General features: G+C 38.8%; 1 protein-coding gene across 7 annotated transcripts in view; it reads right to left on the reverse strand.

The window, feature by feature from the left end:
* Window positions 1–20,663, reverse strand: part of Cyp2c13 (cytochrome P450, family 2, subfamily c, polypeptide 13) — an 80,453-nt gene that overhangs the window by 34,055 nt on the left and 25,735 nt on the right. The window contains exon 6 of one of the 7 annotated variants that reach the window (XM_063277677.1): window positions 1,087–17,433. The exons of the other annotated variants lie outside the window; for them this stretch is intronic. Within the exon in view, the coding sequence (XP_063133747.1) occupies window positions 17,290–17,433 (144 nt within the window). The 3' untranslated portion in view covers window positions 1,087–17,289. Of the gene's footprint in view, window positions 1–1,086; window positions 17,434–20,663 lie in introns of those variants that run through there. 7 annotated transcript variants of the gene reach the window in all.

A 20,663-nucleotide genomic window follows, 5' to 3' on the forward strand; every position in this document is an offset into this window, starting at 1 on the left:
GTGATAAATATTGTTCTTGAACAATCAACTACAATTGAATAGACAAGATTGGACAAATCTATATTGTTGATTACACAGAATCTAGAATGTTCATCAGTGTCAAACTATTATAGCATTTTAGAAACTGTGATATAAATGGTCTAAACTTCATTATCTACACTTATTTCTCCTGTTTGTCAAAACTGCATTCCCAAGTTTATGTTCTCTCTCTCTCTCTCTCTCTCTCTCTCTCTCTCTCTCTCTCTCTCTCTCTCCTCTGTATTTACATTACATAAGTATACAGAAAATATGAAGAGAAGCTATTTTGTTGTCTATTTCTCAGAATGAGAATATTTCATTTCTCAAATAAAAGCAAATGTAAGGAAAGATTTAGATTTTATTTGGGCACAGGACATGCATTTATTTAAAGAAAGCCTACACACTTAACATGGGAAAAATATTGAAAGGCACTTGACTCTATTGCTTTACATCTTCTTCACTATATCAACACAGGTTACAATGAGTTTCTTTGTACCTGACTTCCATTAATCCTTTATAATTTAAGGTATCTAAAGCTAGACTTCCCCTTATTTGTTAGGAAGCATAAATTATTTTTTATTATTTACATTTCAAATGTTATTCCCTTTCCCATTTTCCTGTCCATAAACCCTCTATCCCCTCCAACTCTCCCTCCAGCTCCCCCATAAAGGTTCCCCCATCCATCTCCCCTTACCACCACCTTCCCCACGACATTCCCCTGCACTGTGGGTCCAACCATGGCAGGACCAAGGGCTTCTACTTCCACTGGTGGCCAGCAAAGTCATCCTGTGCTACATCTGCGGTTGGAGCCATGGGCCAGTTCATATCTAGTCTTTGCGTAGTGGTTTAGTTTCTGGAAGCTCTGATTGGGTGGCATTGTTGTTCTTATAAGGCTTAAAGCCCCTACAGCTCTTTCAATCCTTTCTGTAATTCCTCCACTAGGGATCCTGCTCTCAGTTCAGAGGTTTTTCTCTTAGCATTCACCTCTGTATTTGATATGCTTTGTTGTATCTCTCAGGAGAGATTTATCTGGTTCCTGTCAGCATGTACTTCTTAGTTTCATCAATCTTATCTAGTTTTGGGGTGTGTGTGTGTGTGTGTGTGTGTGTGTGTGTGTGTGTGTGTGTGTGTGTCTGTGTGTGTGTGTGTGCCACATGTGGGGCAAACTCTGAATGTCCATCCCTTCAGTCTCTGCTCTAAACTTTACTTCCACATACCCTCCTTTGGATATTTGTGTTGCCCCCTTTAAGAAGGAGTGAAGCATCCACATTTTGGTCATCCTTTTTGAGTTTCATGTGGTCTGTGGATTGCATCTTGGATAATTCTAGTGTTTGAGCTAATATCCACTTATCAATGAGTGCATACCGTGTATGTCTTTATGATTGGGTTACCCCACTCAGGATATTTCCTAGTTCCACCAATTTGCTTATGAATTTTATGAAGTTATTGTTTTGATAGTTGAGTAGTACAACATTGGGTAGATACACCACATTTTCTGTATCCATTCCTCTCTTGAAGGGCATCTGGGTTCTTTCCAGCTTCTGGCTACTATAAATAGGCTGCTAGGAACATAGTGGAGCATGTGTCCTTGTTGTATGTTAGAGCATCATTTGGGTATATGCCCAGGAGTGATATAACAGGGTCTTTAGGTAATACAATGCCCAATTTTCTAAGAAATCTGCAGACTGATTTCCAGAGTCATGGTACAACATTGCTATCCCACCAAAAATGGAAGAATGTTCCTCTTTCTCCACATCTTCACCAGCATCTGTTGTCACCTGAGTTTTTGTTCTTAGCTGTTCTGACTGGTGTGAGGAGGAATCTCAGGGTTGTTTTGATTTACATTTCCCTGATGGCTAAATGTTGAACATTTCTATAGGTACTTCTCAACCATATGATATTCCTCAGCTGAAAATTCTTAGATTAGCTCTGTACCCTACTTTAATAGGGCTACTTGGCTCTCTGGAGTGTAACTTCTCTGTATATTTTGGATATTAGCCCTCTATCAAATGTAGGATAGGTAAAGATCTTTTCCCAATCTGTTGGTTGCCATTTTGTCCTAATGATGGTATACTTTGCGTTACAGAGGCTTTGCAATTTTATGAGGTCCCTCGTGTCCATTCTTGATCTCAAGGCATAAGTCATTGGTGTTTTGTTCAGGAAATTTTCCCCAGTGCCCATGTGTTTGAGGATCTTCCCCACTTTTTCCTCTATTTGTTTGAGTGTATCTGGTTTGATGTGGAGGTCCTTGATCCACTTGGACTTAAACTTTGTATGGGCAATAAGAATGGATCAATTTGAATTCTTCTATGTGCTGACCTCCAGTTGAACCAGCACCATTTGTTGAAAATGCTATCGTTTTTCCACTGAATGGTTTTAGTCCCTTTGTCAAAGATCAAATGACCATAGGCGTGTGGGTTTATTTCTGGATCTTCAATTCTGTTCCACTGATCTATCTACCTATCTCTATACCAACACCATGCAGTTTTTATCACTATTGCTCTGTAATACTGCTTGAGTTCAGGGATGGTGATTACTGCAGAAGTTCTTTTATTGTTGAAGATAGATTTTGCTATCCTGGGTTTTTTTGTTCTTCCAAATGAATTTGCAAATTGCTCTTTCTAAGTCTATGAAAAAATTGAGTTGGAATTTTGGTGGGGATTGCTTTGAGTCTGTAAACTCCTTTAGGAAAAATGGCCATTTTTACTATATTAAACCTGCCAATCCATGAGTATGGGAGGTCTTTCCATCTTCTGAGATTTTCTTCAATTTCTATCTACAAAGACTTGAAGTTCTTGTCATGCATTTCTTTCACTTGCTTGGTTAGAGTCACACTGAAGTATTTTATGTTATTTGTAACCATTGTGAAAGTTGTCATTTCCCTAATTTCTTTCTCAGCCTGTTTATCCTTTGAATAGAGGAAGTGTGATGATCTGTTTTTATATTTAGCCACTTTCCTGAAGTTGTTTATCAAGGTTAGTAGATCTCTGATGAAACTCTTGGGGTCCCTTATGTATACTATCGCATCATCTGCAAACAGTGATATTTTGACTTCTTCCTTTCCAATTTGTACTCTTTGACCTACTTTCATTGACTGATTGTTCTGACTAGGATTTCGAGTAATATATTGAATAAGTAGGGAGGAAGTACATGTGTCCTTTTTTTCTCTCAATTCAAACATCTATGCTCCAAATGAAAAGGCATGTAAATTCATAACAGAAACCTTATTAAGCCTCAAAGAAGAGACACCGCCCAGACCTGAAGGGATCAATCAACAGTTCTCTACAAACAAATCACATGGGAGGGAGAGCTAAAATTTGAGAGGAACAGACACGACTGGGAAGCCAGAAGAGACTACACTCTACCCACATTTCTGACTCCAGAGGATAACACCTAACACTATCTGGGACCCCAGTACACGGGGGCTCCGGGAAAAGGTGGTGCAGGCCCGCCTGGTTGCCACATCCACGAAGAGCTCAAAAGCAGCACCCCAGGAGCCACTTCAGCCATGGGAAGCAACCTGCCTGGTGGACTCAGGGCATAGTCCCACATGAACAGCTGAAGACCAGTAGGCAGGAAAGGCTACACGCACAAAAGCAGAACACTCTGTTCCCACAACTGGCTGAAAGAAACCAAAAAAAGAGGTCTACAGCACTCCTGACACACAGACTTATAGGAAGGTCTAGCCACTGTCAGAAATAGCATAACAAGGTAACACTAGAGACAATCTGATGGCAAGAGGAAAGCACAGGAACCAAAGCAACAGAAACTAAGACTACATGGCATCATCGGAGCCCAATTCTCCCACCAAAGCAAACACTGAATGTCCAAACACATCAGAAAAGCAAGATCTAGATTTAAAATCACATTTGATCATAATGATGGAGGATTTGAAAAAAGACATGAAGAACTCACTTAGAAAAACGCAGGAAAGCGTAAATAAACAAGCAGAAGCCTATAGAGAGGAATCACAAAAATCCCTGAAAGAATTACAGAAAAACACAATCAAACAGGTGAAGGAATTAAAAATGGAAATAGAAGCAATAAAGAAAGGACACAGGGAAAACACCCTGGATATAGAAAACAAAAGGAAGAGACAAGAAGCTGTAGATATAAGCATCAAAAACAGAATACAAGAGAGAGATGAGAGAATCTCAGGAGCAGAAGATTCCATAGAAATCATCGACTCAACTGTCTACGAAACTGTAAAACTGAAAAAGCTACTGGTCCAAAACATACAGGAAATCCAGGACTCAATGAGAAGATTAAACCTAAGGATAATAGGTATAGAAGAGAGTGAAGAATCCCAGCTCAAAGGACCAGTAAATATCTTCAACAAAATCATAGAAGAAAACTTCCCTAACCTAAAGAGAGATGTCCATAAGCATACAAGAAGCCTACAGAACTCCAAATACACTGGAGGAAAATAGAAAATCCTCCCATCAAATAATAGTCAAAACACCAAATGCACAAAACAAAGAAAGAATATTGAAAGCGGTAAGGGAAAAAGGTCAAGTAACATATAAAGGCAGACCTATTAGAATCACACCAGACTTCTCACCAGATCTATGAAAGTCAGAAGATCCTGGATAGATGTCATACAGACCCTAAGAGAACACAAATGCCAGCCCAGGTTACTGTATCCTGCAAAACTCTCAGTTAACATAGATGGAAAAACCAAGATATTCCATGACAAAACCAAATTTACACAATATCTTTCTACAAATCCAGCGATACAAAGGATAATAAATGGTAAAGCTAAACATAAGGAAACAAGCTACATCTTAGAAAAAGCAAGAAACTAATAGTCTTGGCAACAAAACAAAGAGAAGAAAAGCACACAAACATAATCTTACATCCAAATATGAATATAACAGGAAGCAATAATCACTGTTCCTTAATGTCTTTCAACATCAATGGTCTCAACTCTCCAATAAAAAGACATAGATTAACAAACTGGATACTAAATGAGGACCCTGCTTTCTGCTGCCTACAGGAAACAAACCTCAGAGATAAAGACAGACACTACCTCAGAGTAAAAGAATGGAAAACAACTTTACAGGCAATTGGTCTGAAGAAGCAAGCTGCAGTACCCATTCTAATATCGAATAAAATCGATTTTCAACTAAAAGTCATTAAAACAGATAAGGAAGGACACTTCATATTCATTAAAGGAAAAATCCAACAAGATGAACTCTCAATCCTAAATATCTATGCTCCAAATCCGAGGGAAACTACATACATAAAAGAAAGCTTACTAAAGCTCAAAGCACAGATTGCACCTCACACGATAATAGTAGTAGATTTCAACACCCCACTCTCATCAATGGACAGATAATGGAAAAAGGAATTAAACAGAGACATAGACAGACTAAGAGAAGTCATGAACCAAATGGACTTAACATATTTTTATAGAACATTCTATTCTAAAACTTAAGGACATACCTTCTTCTCACCACCTCATGGTACTTTCTCCAAAACTGATCTTATAATTGGTCATAAGACAGGCCTCAACAGAGACAAAAAAGACAGAAATAATCCCATGTGTCCCTTCAGAATACCATGGGCAAAAGCTGGTCTTCAATAACAATAAGGGAAGAATGCCCACATATACATGGAAGTTGAACAATGCGCTAATCAATGATAACCTTGTCAAGGAAGAAATAAAGAAAGAAATTAAAGACTTCTTAGAATTTAATGAAAATGAAGTACAACTACCTAAACTTATGGGACACAATGAAAGCTGTGCTAAGAGGAAAACTCAAAACTCTGAGTGTCTGCAGAAAGAAACAGGAGAGAGCATATAAAAGCAACTTGACAGCACACCTAAAAGGTCTAGAACAAGAAGAAGCAAATACACCCAGGATGAGTAGAAGGCAGAAAATAATCAAAGTCAGAGCTGAAATCAGCCAAGTAGAACCAAAAAGGAACATACAAAGAAACAACAGAACCAAAAGTTGGTTCTTTGAGAAAATCAACAAGATAGATAAACCCTTAGCCAGTCTAACGAGAGTACACAGAGAGTGTGTCCAAATTAACAAAATCAGAAATGAAAAGGGAGACATAACTATAGATTCAGAGGAAATTCAAAAAATCATCAGATCGTACTATAAAAGCCTATATTCAAAAAAACTAGAAAATCTGCAGGGAATAGTCAATTTTCTAGACAGATACCAGGTACCGAAGTTAACTCAGGAACAGATCAACCATTTAAACAACCCCATAACTCCTAAAGAAATAGAAGCAGTCATTAAAGGTCTCCCAACCAAAATGAGCCAGGTTCCAGGCGGGTTCAGTGCAGAATAATATCAGACCTTCATATAAGACCTCATACCAATGCTATTCAAATTATTCCACAAAATTGAAACAGATGGAGCGCTACCAAATTCTTTCTATGAAGCCACAATTACTCTTATACCTAAACCACAAAAGACCCAACAAAGAAAGAGAACTTCAGACCAAATTCCCTTATGAATATCGACACAAAAATACTCAATAAAATTCTGACAAACCGAATCCAAGACCACATCAAAACAATGATCAACCATGATCAAGTAGGCTTCATCCCAGGCATGCAGGGATGGTTTAATATACACAAAACAATCAATGTAATCCATTATGTAAACAAACTGAAAGAACAAAACCACATGATCATTTCATTAGATGCTGAGAAAGCATTTGACAAAATTCAACACTCATTCATGATAAAACTCCTGGAAAGAACAGGAATTCAAGGCCCACAACCTAACATAGTAAAAGCAATATACAGCAAACCAGTTGCTAACATTAAACTAAATGGAGAGAAACTTGAAGCAATCCCACTAAAATCAGGGTCTAGATAAGGCTGCCCACTCTCTCCCTACTTACTCAATATAGTTCTTGAAATTCTAGCCAGGGCAATCAGACAAAAAAGGAGATGAAGGGGATAGAGATTGGAAAAGAAGAAATCAAAATATCACAATTTGCAGATGATATGATAGTATATTTAAGCGATCCCTAAAGTTCCACCAGAGAACTACTAAATCTGATAAGCACCTTCAGCAAAGTGGCTGGGTATAAAATTAACTCAAATAAATCAGTAGCCTTCCTCTACACAAAAGAGAAACAAGCTGAGAAAGAAATTAGGAAACAACACCCTTCATAATAGACCCAAATAATATAAAATACCTCGGTGTGATTTAACCAAGCAAGTAAAAGATCTATATGATAAGAACTTCAAGCCTCTGAAGAAAGAAATTGAAGAAGACCTCAGAAGATGGAAAGATCTCCCATGATCATGGATTGGCAGGATTAATATAGTAAAAATGGACATTTTACCAAAAATGATCTACAGATTCAATGCAATCCCCATCAAAATACCAATTCCAATTCTTCAGAGAGTTAAACAGAACAATTTGTAAATTCAACTGGAATAACAAAAAACCCAGGATAGCTAAAACTATCTTCAACAATATAAGGACTTCTGGGGGAATCACTCTCCCTGAACTCAAGCAGTATTACAGAGCAATAGTGATAAAAACTGCACGGTATTGGTACAGAGACAGACAGATAGACAAGTGGAATAGAATTGGAGTCCCAGAAATGAACCCACACACCTATGGGCACTTGATTTTTGACAAAGGAGCCAAAACCATCCAATGGAAAAAAAGATAGTATTTTCAGCAAATGGTGCTGGTTCAACTGCAGGTCAGTATGCATACAGATCCACGCTTATCACCCTGTACAAAGCTTAAGTCCAAGTGGATCAAGGACCTCCACATCAAACCAGATACACTCAAACTAATAGAAGAAAAACTAGGGAAGCATCTCAAACACATGGGCACTGGAGAAATTTTCCTGAACAAAACACCAATGGCTTATGCCCTAAGATCATGAATCCACAAATGGGATCTCATAAAACTGCAGTGCTTCTGTAAGGCAAAGGACACTGTTGTTAGGACAAAACGGCAACCAACAGATTGGGAAAAGGTCTTTACCAATCCTACAACTGATAGAGGGCTTATATCCAGAATATACAAAGAACTCAAGAAGTTAGACCGGAAGGAGGCAAATTACCCTATTAAAAATGGAGTTCAGAGCTAAACAAAGAATTCACAGCTGAGGAATGCCAAATGGCTGAGAAACACCTAAAGAAATGTTCAACATCTTTAGTAGTAAGGGAAATGCAAATCAAAACAACCCTGTGATTCCACCTCACACCAGTCAGAATAATGGCTAAGATCAAAAACTCGGACAATAGCAGATGCTGTCGAGGATGTGGAGAAAGAGGAACACTCCTCCATTGTTGGTGGGATTGCAGACTGGTACAACCATTCTCGAAATCAGTCTGGAGGTTCCTCAGAAAATTGGACATTGAACAACCTGACAACCCAGCTATACCTCTCTTGGGCATAGACCCAATATGCCTGAGTATACAAAAAAGAAACATGCTCCACTGTGTTCATAGCAGCCTTATTTATAGTAGCCAGAAGCTGGAAAGAACCCAGATGCCCTTCAACAGAGGAATGGATACAGAAAATATGATACATCTACACAATGGAATACTACTCAGCTATCAAAAACAATGTCTTTATGAAATTCATAGGCAAGTGGATGGAACTGGAAGATATCATCCTGAGTGAGGTAACCCAATCACAGAAAAAACACACATAATATGCACTCATTGATAAGTGGCTATTAGCCGAAATGCTCGAATTACCCTAAATGCACAGAACACATGAAACTCAAGAAAGATGACCAAAGTGTGAATGTTTCACTCCTACTTTAAAAAGAGAGCAAGAATACCCTTGGGATGGAATCAGGAGGCAAAGTTTAGAACAGAGGCTGAAGGAACGCCCATTCAGAGCCTGCCCCACATGTGACCCATACATATACAGCCACCAAACTAGATACGATGGATGAAGCAAAGAAGTGCAGACTGACAGGAACTGTATGTAGATCTGTCCTGAGAGACACAGCCAGAATACCGCAAATACATTGGTGAATGTCAGCAGCAAACCACTGACCTGAGAATGGGACCCCCGTTGAAGGATTCAGAGAGAGGACTTGAAAGAACTTGAAGTGGCTTGAGACCCCATATGAACAACGATACCAACCAACCAGAGCTTCCAGGGACTAAGCCAGTACCCAAAGACTATATATGGACTGACCCTGGGCTCCAACTTAGGTAGCAATGAATAGCCTAGTAAGAGCGCCAGTGGAAGAGGAAGCCCTTGATCCTGCCAAGACTGAACCACCAGTGAACGTGATTTTTGAGGGGAGGGCAGTAATGGGTGGAGGATAGGGAGGGGAGCACCCATATAGAAGTGTAGGAGTAGTGTTTAGGGGCAGGTTGGCCTGGAAACCATGAAAGGGAATAACAATTGAAATGTATAGCCAGTTGTGGTGGCACACGCCGGTAGGATTTGCTGATGGAGGCAGAGGCAGGAGGATCGCGATTTCAAGGCCAGCCTGGGCTACACATTTCGGGGTTGGGGATTTAGCTCAGTGGTAGAGCGCTTGCCTAGGAAGCACAAGGCCCTGGGTTCGGTCCCCATCTCCAAAAAAAAGAACCAAAAAAAAAAAAGAGAGAGAAATGTATATAAGAAATACCCAGTTTAATAATAATGGAGAGAAAAAAGGATTAAAAGCTGCTTTTTAAAAAAAGTTCTTTAGAAAGTCTTTCTAGACGCTCATATTCCGGTTAACATGGGCTCCACAGAAATTTTGGTTTGAAATCCTAGTTAGACAAGCTACTTCTTAATGACAAGAATTACTAAAAGGTGATGTAATTTCTTTTTAGAAAGAAGAGAGTAAAAGGATTGCCTAAATCAGGTGAAGATTTTCACCCATGGTTCAGAGCTTAGATAAGGAGAAATTAGTCACTAACTCCAAGTAGAAAGTTGTGATAAATGTCTGTAACACCAGGCGCAGTGAATGCAGACATATATTGTAAAAGTTATTAAGGTTAAATAAAAAAAATCTGTGGCTCCGGGTAGAGAGCTTAGCCGATTCATATATTTTGGGCTAAAGCCCTGAGTTTTAAGTTGCTTATTGGTATTATAATTGATAGAAGGTGTTTAGCTTGTTTTAAGGAGAGAACAGTGATTACCTGAATCACATAGGGATTTTCATCCATGGTTCAGAACTTAGATAGGAAAAAATCAGTCACTGACTCCAAGTAGAGTATTGTGATATTTACAAGTTATTAAGGCTAATTAAAAATCTGTGGCTCCGGGTAGAGAGCTTAACAGATGGATATATTTTGGGCTAAAATCCTGGTTTGATATGTTGCTTATTGATATTGTAATTGATAGAAGGTATTTGGTTTGTTTTATAAATTACCCTGCTTAAGGTTATATGTCTTCTTGATGTGGGCTAGCAAGGGTTTGTGCTTACTTTTGATATTTACCACAACAGGAAGCTTGGATTCTCTTAACATGGGCTCCACGGGAATTTTGGGTACATTTTCTGATATCATAAAGTACAAAAGCCTAACAGGTTCATTGTTTAGCTTACTTCCTTTTTTAAAAAAATTGTTTAATCTTCATAATGGGTGTGACTTTGAGTTTTATGGTTATATTATTACTCTGGGAAAGAGTGCAAGATATAAGCTTATCTGGTTACAGACTAAGGAACATAGTATTTTGGGAAAAGATTTTTGTCTTTGTGTTTTTAAAAAGTGTGATTAGGCTCTGGAAACCTCACAGAGTCATACTGATCAGATTTGATAGAGTTAGACCGCTTGAAAAAAGTAATTTATGAGAATCAAACAAAAAGATATCTCAATTCTAAACTTTTGTCTTGAGAGTTTTATTTTACAGAATGTGCCTACTTGGATTCCTGGTCTCAAGGACTTTCAGCTGGGTCCAGTCAGGACACATCGGCTACAGCATTTGCTTCATTCTTCCTACTCCCTACCCCCAAGGATATCTCAACGACCATGTACAGCTTGAAGAAGTTATGGAGGAGTCATTGCCCCAATTCCCTGGACTTTTGGAGGGCTGAAAATGGTTATTCTAAAGTTGTTTTTATGAGGAATTTAGAAATGGTTGCAATTTAACAGGGAGGAATCAGCTAGATTGAGTTGTACAGTCATAATCTCATTTGGTAACTAAGCTAAAATCCTATCTTTGCTTTGGTATGGAATTTATTTGACAAAGTTTAAAAGTACAAGGTCTAGAGTCAGTCTATGGATGTCACTACAAATTTCTGAGTTGATTACACCTGTGAGTTAAGAGCCAAATAACAAATGCATGGCTCTGAGTTTGTGAGAATATTTTCAAGATAATATTTAGGATATGGAGACAATAGTACAGATTACTTTATATAAATAGATGGTTTTCAAAAACATCATAAATCCACAAAATTTGAGATTTAAAGTTATTTATCTTTTGTTGAGACATATCTGCTCCTAACAAAGGGGAACCATTGGTGGATTTAATGAAGAATTTAAACATCTCTACCTCCAGGTGAGGCAATACTTTGTGGCTAGGCAGCCACTGGACAAAGCTGCCTGTTTCTTCTGCAGATTAATACTGTCCAGAAAAGGACAAATTATGCAGAATTGTTGAGTGATAAGCTCTGCCAAGACAGGGTGATCAGCCCTTCAAAATCTGTATTTCAAGAGTTTGTCAGTTGATTTTGGGCCAGAAGACTGAAGACTTGCGCTCACATGTTGCTAACAGGGGACTATGCTAGAGGAGATTTGTCTCTACAACCTCTCAGTTCTGGAGGCCATGTTAGGCTTCCTATGTGTATAGATATTTGGTCATTCTCAGATTTCTGACAGGGTTGAAGACTGATTATAACCTCATAGTCTATCAGACTAACTCTAGAAATACATATTTTATTGGAAAGTTATCAGATAGTATACAAGCTAGCCAAGATATATAACATAGGTTTTAATTAAGCCTTTCTTAAGCTGGAATGGATAACTAAATGTACTGCTTAACTGAAAGTGTTGGACTGGGTGTTAGTTATAGTTTATGCTTTTAATTACAAAATAATAATAGTTGTGCTCAACTTATATTTGAGAAAAACTTTTTTTATTGGACAAAAAGGGTGAAATGTGGGATGATGTCAGAGGTGAGGCAGGTACAAGATAGAATGAAGCCTGTCATTGGACAAGAAGGAAAGATGGTCAGGAGAAAAGTTTGAAGGAAGAGGAGGAGACTAGAACAGAAAGAAGAAGAGACAGGAGGGAGAGGGAGAGAAGCCATGGCAGGTGATGTTAAGATTCCACTCTGTGTATTTACAGGTTGTTATTAATGTTCTTAAGGGATGGATGGCTCTGCATGTTTAGGTGGGCAATTATATCTATCAACTGGATCTAAAAAAAAAGAAAAAGAAAAAAGAAGGGAAAAGAAAGCCTACTGACAATAATTGGGCAATCAGAGCAAGGGTACATATGGAGCTGCATGCATTATATGACTGAATAGTTACAAAGTATTAACCCCAGTAACGAATTAGTAAGATCCAAAATACATTCACAAACACTACCTTTTATCTTGGTAAACAAAACTTTATGATCACAAAGTTTCAAAATTGCTGTATTTGAATATTAAACTTCCAAAATAAATCAGTATTGTTCTGGCTTTATCCCTTGATGGATTGGTGATATTTAGGTGAGTAAAACAATACAGAAATACTTTATTAATTGCTGCCTGTTTATTTCATGACTTCCTTGCTTACATTTCATCAATCACTAATCTCATTATTATAGTCAATATTTTCATCAACTTTGAGAGAATTATTATTTATACTAATGACCGAATCCAAAATTCACTATTGTAATTAATGCTGAAGGAAAGTACTGGCTGAGACTGTCCATAAAAGCTTAAGTTACCATGTACATTAAGGCCTGGAACCTTCATTCCCAAAACAGAAAAAAAATTCACAAAACGTCAAGCTAAATAAATCATAATTATTAAATATTATAGTAAAAATTTCAGCCTACAAATTAAAAAATAAATAACATTAAATATTTTAGGAATTTAAATCTAATTATCTATCATTGAATTCCACTTAGTTTCAAATTGAAAGAATTGATAACTTACTTGACATACTATGTTGAAATAAATATATCAAAAAAACTTGAGAATAGTAGAAATGACAGCATTCCAAATTCCCTTCAAGTGCCATGTTGCAATTATCACTCTAATTGATACTTATTTCTAAAATGAATAGTGCAAGAAAGAAAAACTGGATTCTCAGTTTTTCTGGGAGATATTTTAAAAGGCAAAAATCTAACTGCAGATATGTGAGGTAGACAGACTCAGATGGAGGAGTTAAAGAAAGGACTATAGGAGCTGAAGGTATTTTCAACCCCAAGGGAAGAACAATATTCAGCAACCAGACATCTAGAACTCCCAAAGACTAAACCACCAACAATAGAAGAAACATGGAGGGACCCAAAGTTCCAGCCACATATATAACAGAGAATGGGCCTTGTCTGGCATCAATGGGAGGGGAGACCCTTGTAAGTGGGAAGGCCCTGTGGCCCAGTATAGGGGAATGTCATGGCAGGGAGACAGCAGGGAGTGGGTGGATTGATGGGGGAGCACTCTCAAATAAGCAGGGTGAGTGAATGGGATAGAGGTTTCTGGAAGGGAATAACATTTGAAATGTAAATAAAAAATTCAATAAAAAGAAGAAAAAGAAAACATTCCTCTTGTCACATAATAATCAAAAGATCAAAAGCACAAAACAAAGAATATTAAAAGCAGTAATGACAAATCCTGGTATGCCTTCAAGCTGTGGTTTCCTGAGTGCAGTGGATCTCATGAGATGTCTAATGCTCTGGTGTCAGGTTCCCCGAGTGCAGCAGATTTCCTAGGATGCCTGAAATGCTATATCAAATACCTCAAGTGCAACAGATCTTCTGGGATATCTCCAGATATGATATCTTGCAGGGATCAGACTACCAACCAATCTGCTAGCAGAAAGAACCAAGTGTAAAAGGAGTTGTATTCGAAGGTCAAGGGTTATGTGGTATGATGAGTCCCTGAGACCATTGGGATCCCAGTGGCAGCTGTGAGACTTTGAGAAAATTTATACCAAATGCTCTGAGTGCATTGGATCTTCTGGGATGCCTTAGGATATTGTCTTCCAGGAATCAGACTAGCTAGCTGTCTGTCCCAGCAGAAAGGCCCTTTAATTATATTTCTCAACAGAGACACTAAGAGCCAGTAGAGCCTGGACAGAGGTCATGCAGACTCTAAGAGAACACAAATGCCAGCCCAAGAAACAATACCCAGCAAAACTCTCAAGCAACATAAATGGAGAAACCAAAATATTCCAGACCAATACCAAAGTCAAACAGTATCAACCTACCAATCTAGCCCTACAGAGGACAGTAGAAGGAAAAGTACAACACAAGGAAGGTACCTATACAGAGGGAAAGACAAGATATTAATCATCTCACAACAAAGCCAAAAGGAAAGAACTACAAATACATAAAGCCACCTACATAAACAAATAAAACAGGAACCAACAGTTCTCTGTCCTTGATATCTCTCAATATTAATGGACTCATCTCACATATAAAAAGACGTAAGCTAACAAATTGGATAAGCAAACAATGTCCAGCGTTTTGCTGCATGTGGGAAAAACATCTCAATAACAAAGACAGGCACTATCTCAGAGTAAAAGGACTTTTAAAAAAAAAGACGTCCAAACCCTCGGTTCCCTGTCCGCAGCAGCTCGCTCCTCCCAAACCCCGTGGGAGAGAGACCTCACTGCCTGGATAGGTGGGCACTCCTGAGACTACAGAGTGGAAGAGACCACCAACACTGCCCACCCCTGCCCACATCCCTGGCCCAAGAGGAAACTGTATACTGCCTCTGGGTTCCCTTGGATAAGGGCACAGCAGCAGCAGGTCCCCTGCATCTGAGACACTGCTGGAACCTGAAGGGACCGACCAGATAAACAGTTCTCTGCACCCAAATCCCGTGGGAGGGAGAGCTAAACCTTCAGAGAGGCAGACACGCCTGGGAAACCAGAAAAGACTACACTCTGCCCACATTACTGATTCCAGAGGAAAACACCAAACGCCATCTGTAACCCTGGTGCACGGAAGCTCCCGGAAAGGGCGGCGCAGATCTTCCTGGTTGCTGCCGCCACGGAGAGCTCATAAGCAACAACCCACGAAAAAACTTGAGCCTTGGGACCACAGGTAAGACAAACCTTGCTACTCCAGGCAACCTGCCTAGTGAACTCAGGACACAGGCCCACAGGAACAGCTGAAGACCTGTAGATAAAAAAAACTACAGGCCCGGAAGCAAAACACTCTGTTCCCATAACTGGGTGAAAGAAAACAGGAAAAGAGAAACCCTAACACACGGGCTTATAGGAGAGTCTAGCCACTGTCAGAAATAGAAGAACAAAGTAACACTAGAGATAATTTGATGTCGAGAGGCAAGCACAGGAATCCAAGCAACAGAAACCAAGACTACATGGCATCATCAGAGGCCAATTCTCCCAACAAAGCAAACACGGAATATCCAAACACACCAGAAAAGCAAGATCTAGTTTCAAAATCATATTTCATCTTGGTGCTGGAGGACTTCAAGAAAGACGGGAAGAACCCCCTTAGAGAAACACAGGAAAACATAAATAAACAAGTAGAAGTCTATAGAGAGGAATCACAAAAATTCCCTGAAAGAATTCCAGGAAAACACAATCAAACAGTTGAAGGAATTAAAAATGGAAATAGAAGCAATCAAGAAAGAACACAGGGAAACAACCCTGGATATAGAAAACCAAAGGAATAGAAAAGGAGCCGTAGATACAAGCATCACCAACAGAATACAAGAGATAGAAGAGAGAAGCTCAGGAGCAGAAGAATCCGTAGAAATCATTGACTCAACTGTCAAAGATAATGTAAAGCAGAAAAAGCTACTGGTCCAAAACATACAGGAAATCCAGGATTCAATGAGAAGATCAAACCTAAGGATAATAGGTATAGAAGAGAGTGAAGACTCCCAGCTCAAAGGACCAGTAAATATCTTCAACAAAATCATAGAAGAAAACTTCCCTAACCTAAAGAAAGAGATACCCATAACCATACAAGAAGCCTACAGAACTCCACATAGATTGGACCAGAAAAGAAACTCCTCCTGTCACATAATAGTCAAAACACCAAATGCACAAAATAAAGAAAGAATATTAAAAGCAGTAAGGGAAAAAAGTCAAGTAACATATAAAGGCAGACCTATCAGAATCACACCAGACTTTTTGCCAGAGACTATGAAAGCCAGGAGATCCTGGACAGATGTCATACAGACCCTAAGAGACACAAATGACAGCCCAGGTTACTGTATCCTGCAAAATTCTCGATAAACATAGATGAAGAAACCAAGATATTCCATGACAAAACCAAATTTACACAATATCTTTCTACAAATCCAGCGCTACAAAGGATAATAAATGGTAAAACCCAACATAAGGAGGCAAGCTACACCCTAGAAGAAGCAAGAAACTAATCGTCTTGGCAACAAAACAAAGAGAAGAAAAGCACACAAACATAATCTCATATCCAAATATGAATATAACAGGAAGCAATAATCATTATTCCTTAATATCTCTCAACATCAATGGTCTCAATTCCCCAATAAAAAGACATAGATTAACAAACTGGACACGCAAGGAGGACCCTGCTTTCTGCTGCCTAAAGGAAACACATCTCAGAGACAAAGACAGACACTACCTCAGAGTGAAAGGCTGGAAAACAAATTTCCAAGCAAATGGTCGGAAGAAGCAAGCTGGAGTAGCCATTCGAATATCAAATAAAATCAATTTTCAACTAAAAGTCATCAAAAAAGATAAGGAAGGACACGTCATATTCATCAAAGGAAAAATCCACCAAGATGAACTCTCAGTCCTAAATATCTATGCCCCAAATACAAGGGCACCTACATACATAAAAGAAACCTTACTAATGCTCAAAACACACATTGTACCTCACACGATAATATTAGGAGATTTCAACATCCCACTCTCATCAATGGACACATCATGGAAAGAGAAATTAAACAGAGATGTAGACAGACTAATAGAAGTCATGAGCCAAATGGACTTAACAGATATTTATAGAACATTCTATCCTTCTTCTCAGCTCCTCATGGTACTTTCTCCAAAAGTGACCATATACTTGGTCAAAAAACGGGCCTCAACAGGTACAGAAAGATAGAAATAATCCCATGCATGCTATCAGACCACCACGGCCTAAAGCTGGTCTTCAATAACAATAAGGGAAGAATGCCCACATATACGTGGAAATTGAACAATGCACTACTCAATGTAAACTGGTAAAGGAAGAAATGAGAAAGAAATTGAAGACTTCTTAGAATTTAATGAAAATAAAGGTACAACATACCCAAACTTATGGGACACAATGAAAGCTGTGTTAGGAGGAAAACTCATAGCGCTGAGTGCCTGCAGAAAGAAATAGGAAAGAGGATATGTCACCAGCTTGACAACACACCTAAAAGTTCTAGAACAAAAAGTAGCAAATGCACCCAGGAGGAGTAGAAGGCAGGAAATAATCAAACTCAGAGCTGAAATCAGCCAAGTAGAAACAAAAAGGACCATAGAAAGAATCAACAGAACCAAAAGTTGGTTCGTTGAGAAAATCAACAAGATAGATAAACCCTTAGCCAGACTAACGAGAGGACACAGAGAGTGTGTCCAAACTAACAAAATCATAAATGAAAAGGGAGACATAACTACAGAATCAGAGGAAATTCAAAAAATCATCAGATCTTACGACAAAAGCCTATATTCAACAAAACTTGAAAATCTGCAGGAAACGGAAAATTTCCTAGACAGATACCAGGTATCGAAGTTAAATCAGGAACAGATAAACCAGTGAAACAACCCCATAACTCCTAAGGAAATAGAAGCAGTCATTAAAGGTCTCCCAACCAAAAAGAGCCCAGGTCCAGATGGGTTTAGTGCAGAATTCTATCAGACCTTCATAGAAGACCTCGTACCAATATTATGCAAACTATTCCATAAAATTGAAACAGATGGAGCACTACCGAATTCCATCTATGAAGCCACAATTACTCTTATACCTAAACCACACAAAGACCCAACAAACAAAGAGAACTTCAGACCAATTTCCCTTATGAATATCGACGCAAAAATACTCAATAAAATTCTGGCAAACCGAATCCAAGAGCACATCAAAACAATCATCCACATGATCAAGTAGGCTTCATCCCAGGCATGCAGGGATGGTTTAATATACGGAAAACCATCATGTGATCCATTATATAAACAAACTGAAAGAACAAAACCAGATGATCATTTCATTAGATGCTGAGAAAGCATTTGACAAAATTGAACATCCCTTCATGATAAAAGTCCTGACAAGAATAGGAATTCAAGGCCCATACCTAAACCTAGTAAAATCCATATACAACAAACCAGTTGCTAACATTAAACTAAATGGAGAGAAACTTGAAGCAATCCCACTAAAATAAGGGAATAGATAAGGCTGCCCACTCTCTCCCTACTTATTCAATATAGTTATTGAAGTTCTAGCCAGAACAATCAGACACCAAAAGGAAGTCAAGGGGATACAGATTGGAAAGAAGAAGTCAAAATATCACTATTTTCAGATGATATGATAGTATATTTAAGTGATCCCAAAAGTTCCACCAGAGAACTACTAAAGCAGATAAACAACTTCAGCAAAGTGGCTGGGTATAAAATTAACTCAAATAAATCAGTAGCCTTCCTCTACACAAAAGAGAAACAAGCTGAGAAAGAAATTAGGAAAACGACACCCTTCATAATAGACCCAAATAATATAAAGTACCTCGGTGTGACTTTAACCAAGCAAGTAAAAGATCTGTACAATAAGGACTTCAAGAATCTGAAGAAAGAAATTGAAGAAGACCTCAGAAGATGGAAAGATCTCCCATGCTCATGGATTGGCAGGATTAATATAGTAAAAATGGCCATTCTACCAAAAGCGATTTACAGATTCAATGCAATCCCCATCAAAATACCAATCCAATTCTTTAAAGAGTTAGACAGAACAATTGGCAAATTCATCTGGAATAACAAAAAACCCAGGATAGCTAAAACTATCCTCAACAATAAAAGGACTTCAGGGGGAATCACTATCCCTGAACTCAAGCAGTATTACAGACAGATAGACCAATGGAACAGAATTGAAGACCCAGAAATGAACCCACACACCTATGGGCACTTGATTTTTGACAAAGGAGCCAAAACCATCAAATGAAAAAAAGATAGCATTTTCAGCAAATGGTCCTGGTTCAACTGGAGGTCAACATGTAGAAGAATGCAGATCGATCCGTGCTTATCACCCTGTACAAAGCTTAAGTCCAAGTGGATCAAGGACCTCCACATCAAACCAGGTACACTCAAACTAATAGAAGAAAAACTAGGGAAGCATCTGGAACACATGGGCACTGGAAAATATTTCCTGAACAAAACACCAATGGCTTATGCTCTAAGATCAAGAATCGTCAAATGGGATCTCATAAAACTGCAAAGCTTCTGTAAGGCAAAGGACAATGTGGTTAGGAAAAACAGCAACCAACAGATTGGGAAAAGATCTTTACCAATCCTACAACAGATAGAGGCCTCAAGATATACAAAGAATATACAAAGAACTCAAGAAGTTAGACCACAGGGAGACAAATAACCCTATTAAAAAATGGGGTTCAGAGCTAAACAAAGAATTCACAGCTGAGGAATGCCGAATGGCTGAGAAACACCTAAAGAAATGTTCAACATCTTTAGTCATAAGGGAAATGCAATTCAAAACAACCCTGAGATTTCACCTCACACCAGTGAGAATGGCTAAGATCAAAAACTCAGGTGACAGCAGATGCTGGCGAGAATGCGGAGAAAGAGGAACACTCCTCCATTGTTGGTGGGATTGCAGACTGGTAAAACCATTCTGGAAATCAGTCTGGAGGTTCCTCAGAAAATTGGACATTGAACTGCCCTAGGACCCAGCTATACCTCTCTTGGGCATATACCCAAAAGATGCCCCAACATATAAAAAAGACACGTTCTCCACTATGTTCATAGCAGCCTTATTTATAATAGCCAGAAGCTGGAAAGAACCCAGATGCCCTTCAACAGAGGAATGGATACAGAAAATGTGGTACATCTACACAATGGAACATTACTCAGGTATCAAAAAGAATGACTTTATGAAATTCGTAGGCAAATGGTCGGAACTGGAAAATATCATCCTGAGTGAGGTAACCCAATCACAGAAAAACACACATGGTATGCACTCATTGATAAGTGGCTATTAGCCCAAATGTTTGAATTACCCTAGATGCCTAGAACACATGAAACTCAAGATGGATGATCAAAATGTGATTGCTTCACTGTTCTTTAAAAGGGGAACAAGAATACCCTTGGCAGGGAATAGAGAGGCAAAGATTAAAACAGACGCAGAAGGAACACCCATTCAGAGCCTGCCCCACGTGTGGCCCATTTATATACAGCCATCCAATTAGACAAGATGGATGAAGCAAAGAGGTGCAGGCAGACAGGAGCCGGATGTAGATCTCTCCTGAGAGACGCAGCCAGAATACAGCAAATACAGCGTCGAATGCCAGCGGCAAACCACTGAACTGAGAACGGGACCCCCAAGGAAGGAATCAGAG

This window comes from Rattus norvegicus, chromosome 1 (genome assembly GCF_036323735.1).
Source record: "Rattus norvegicus strain BN/NHsdMcwi chromosome 1, GRCr8, whole genome shotgun sequence".
Taxonomy (NCBI): domain Eukaryota; kingdom Metazoa; phylum Chordata; class Mammalia; order Rodentia; family Muridae; genus Rattus; species Rattus norvegicus.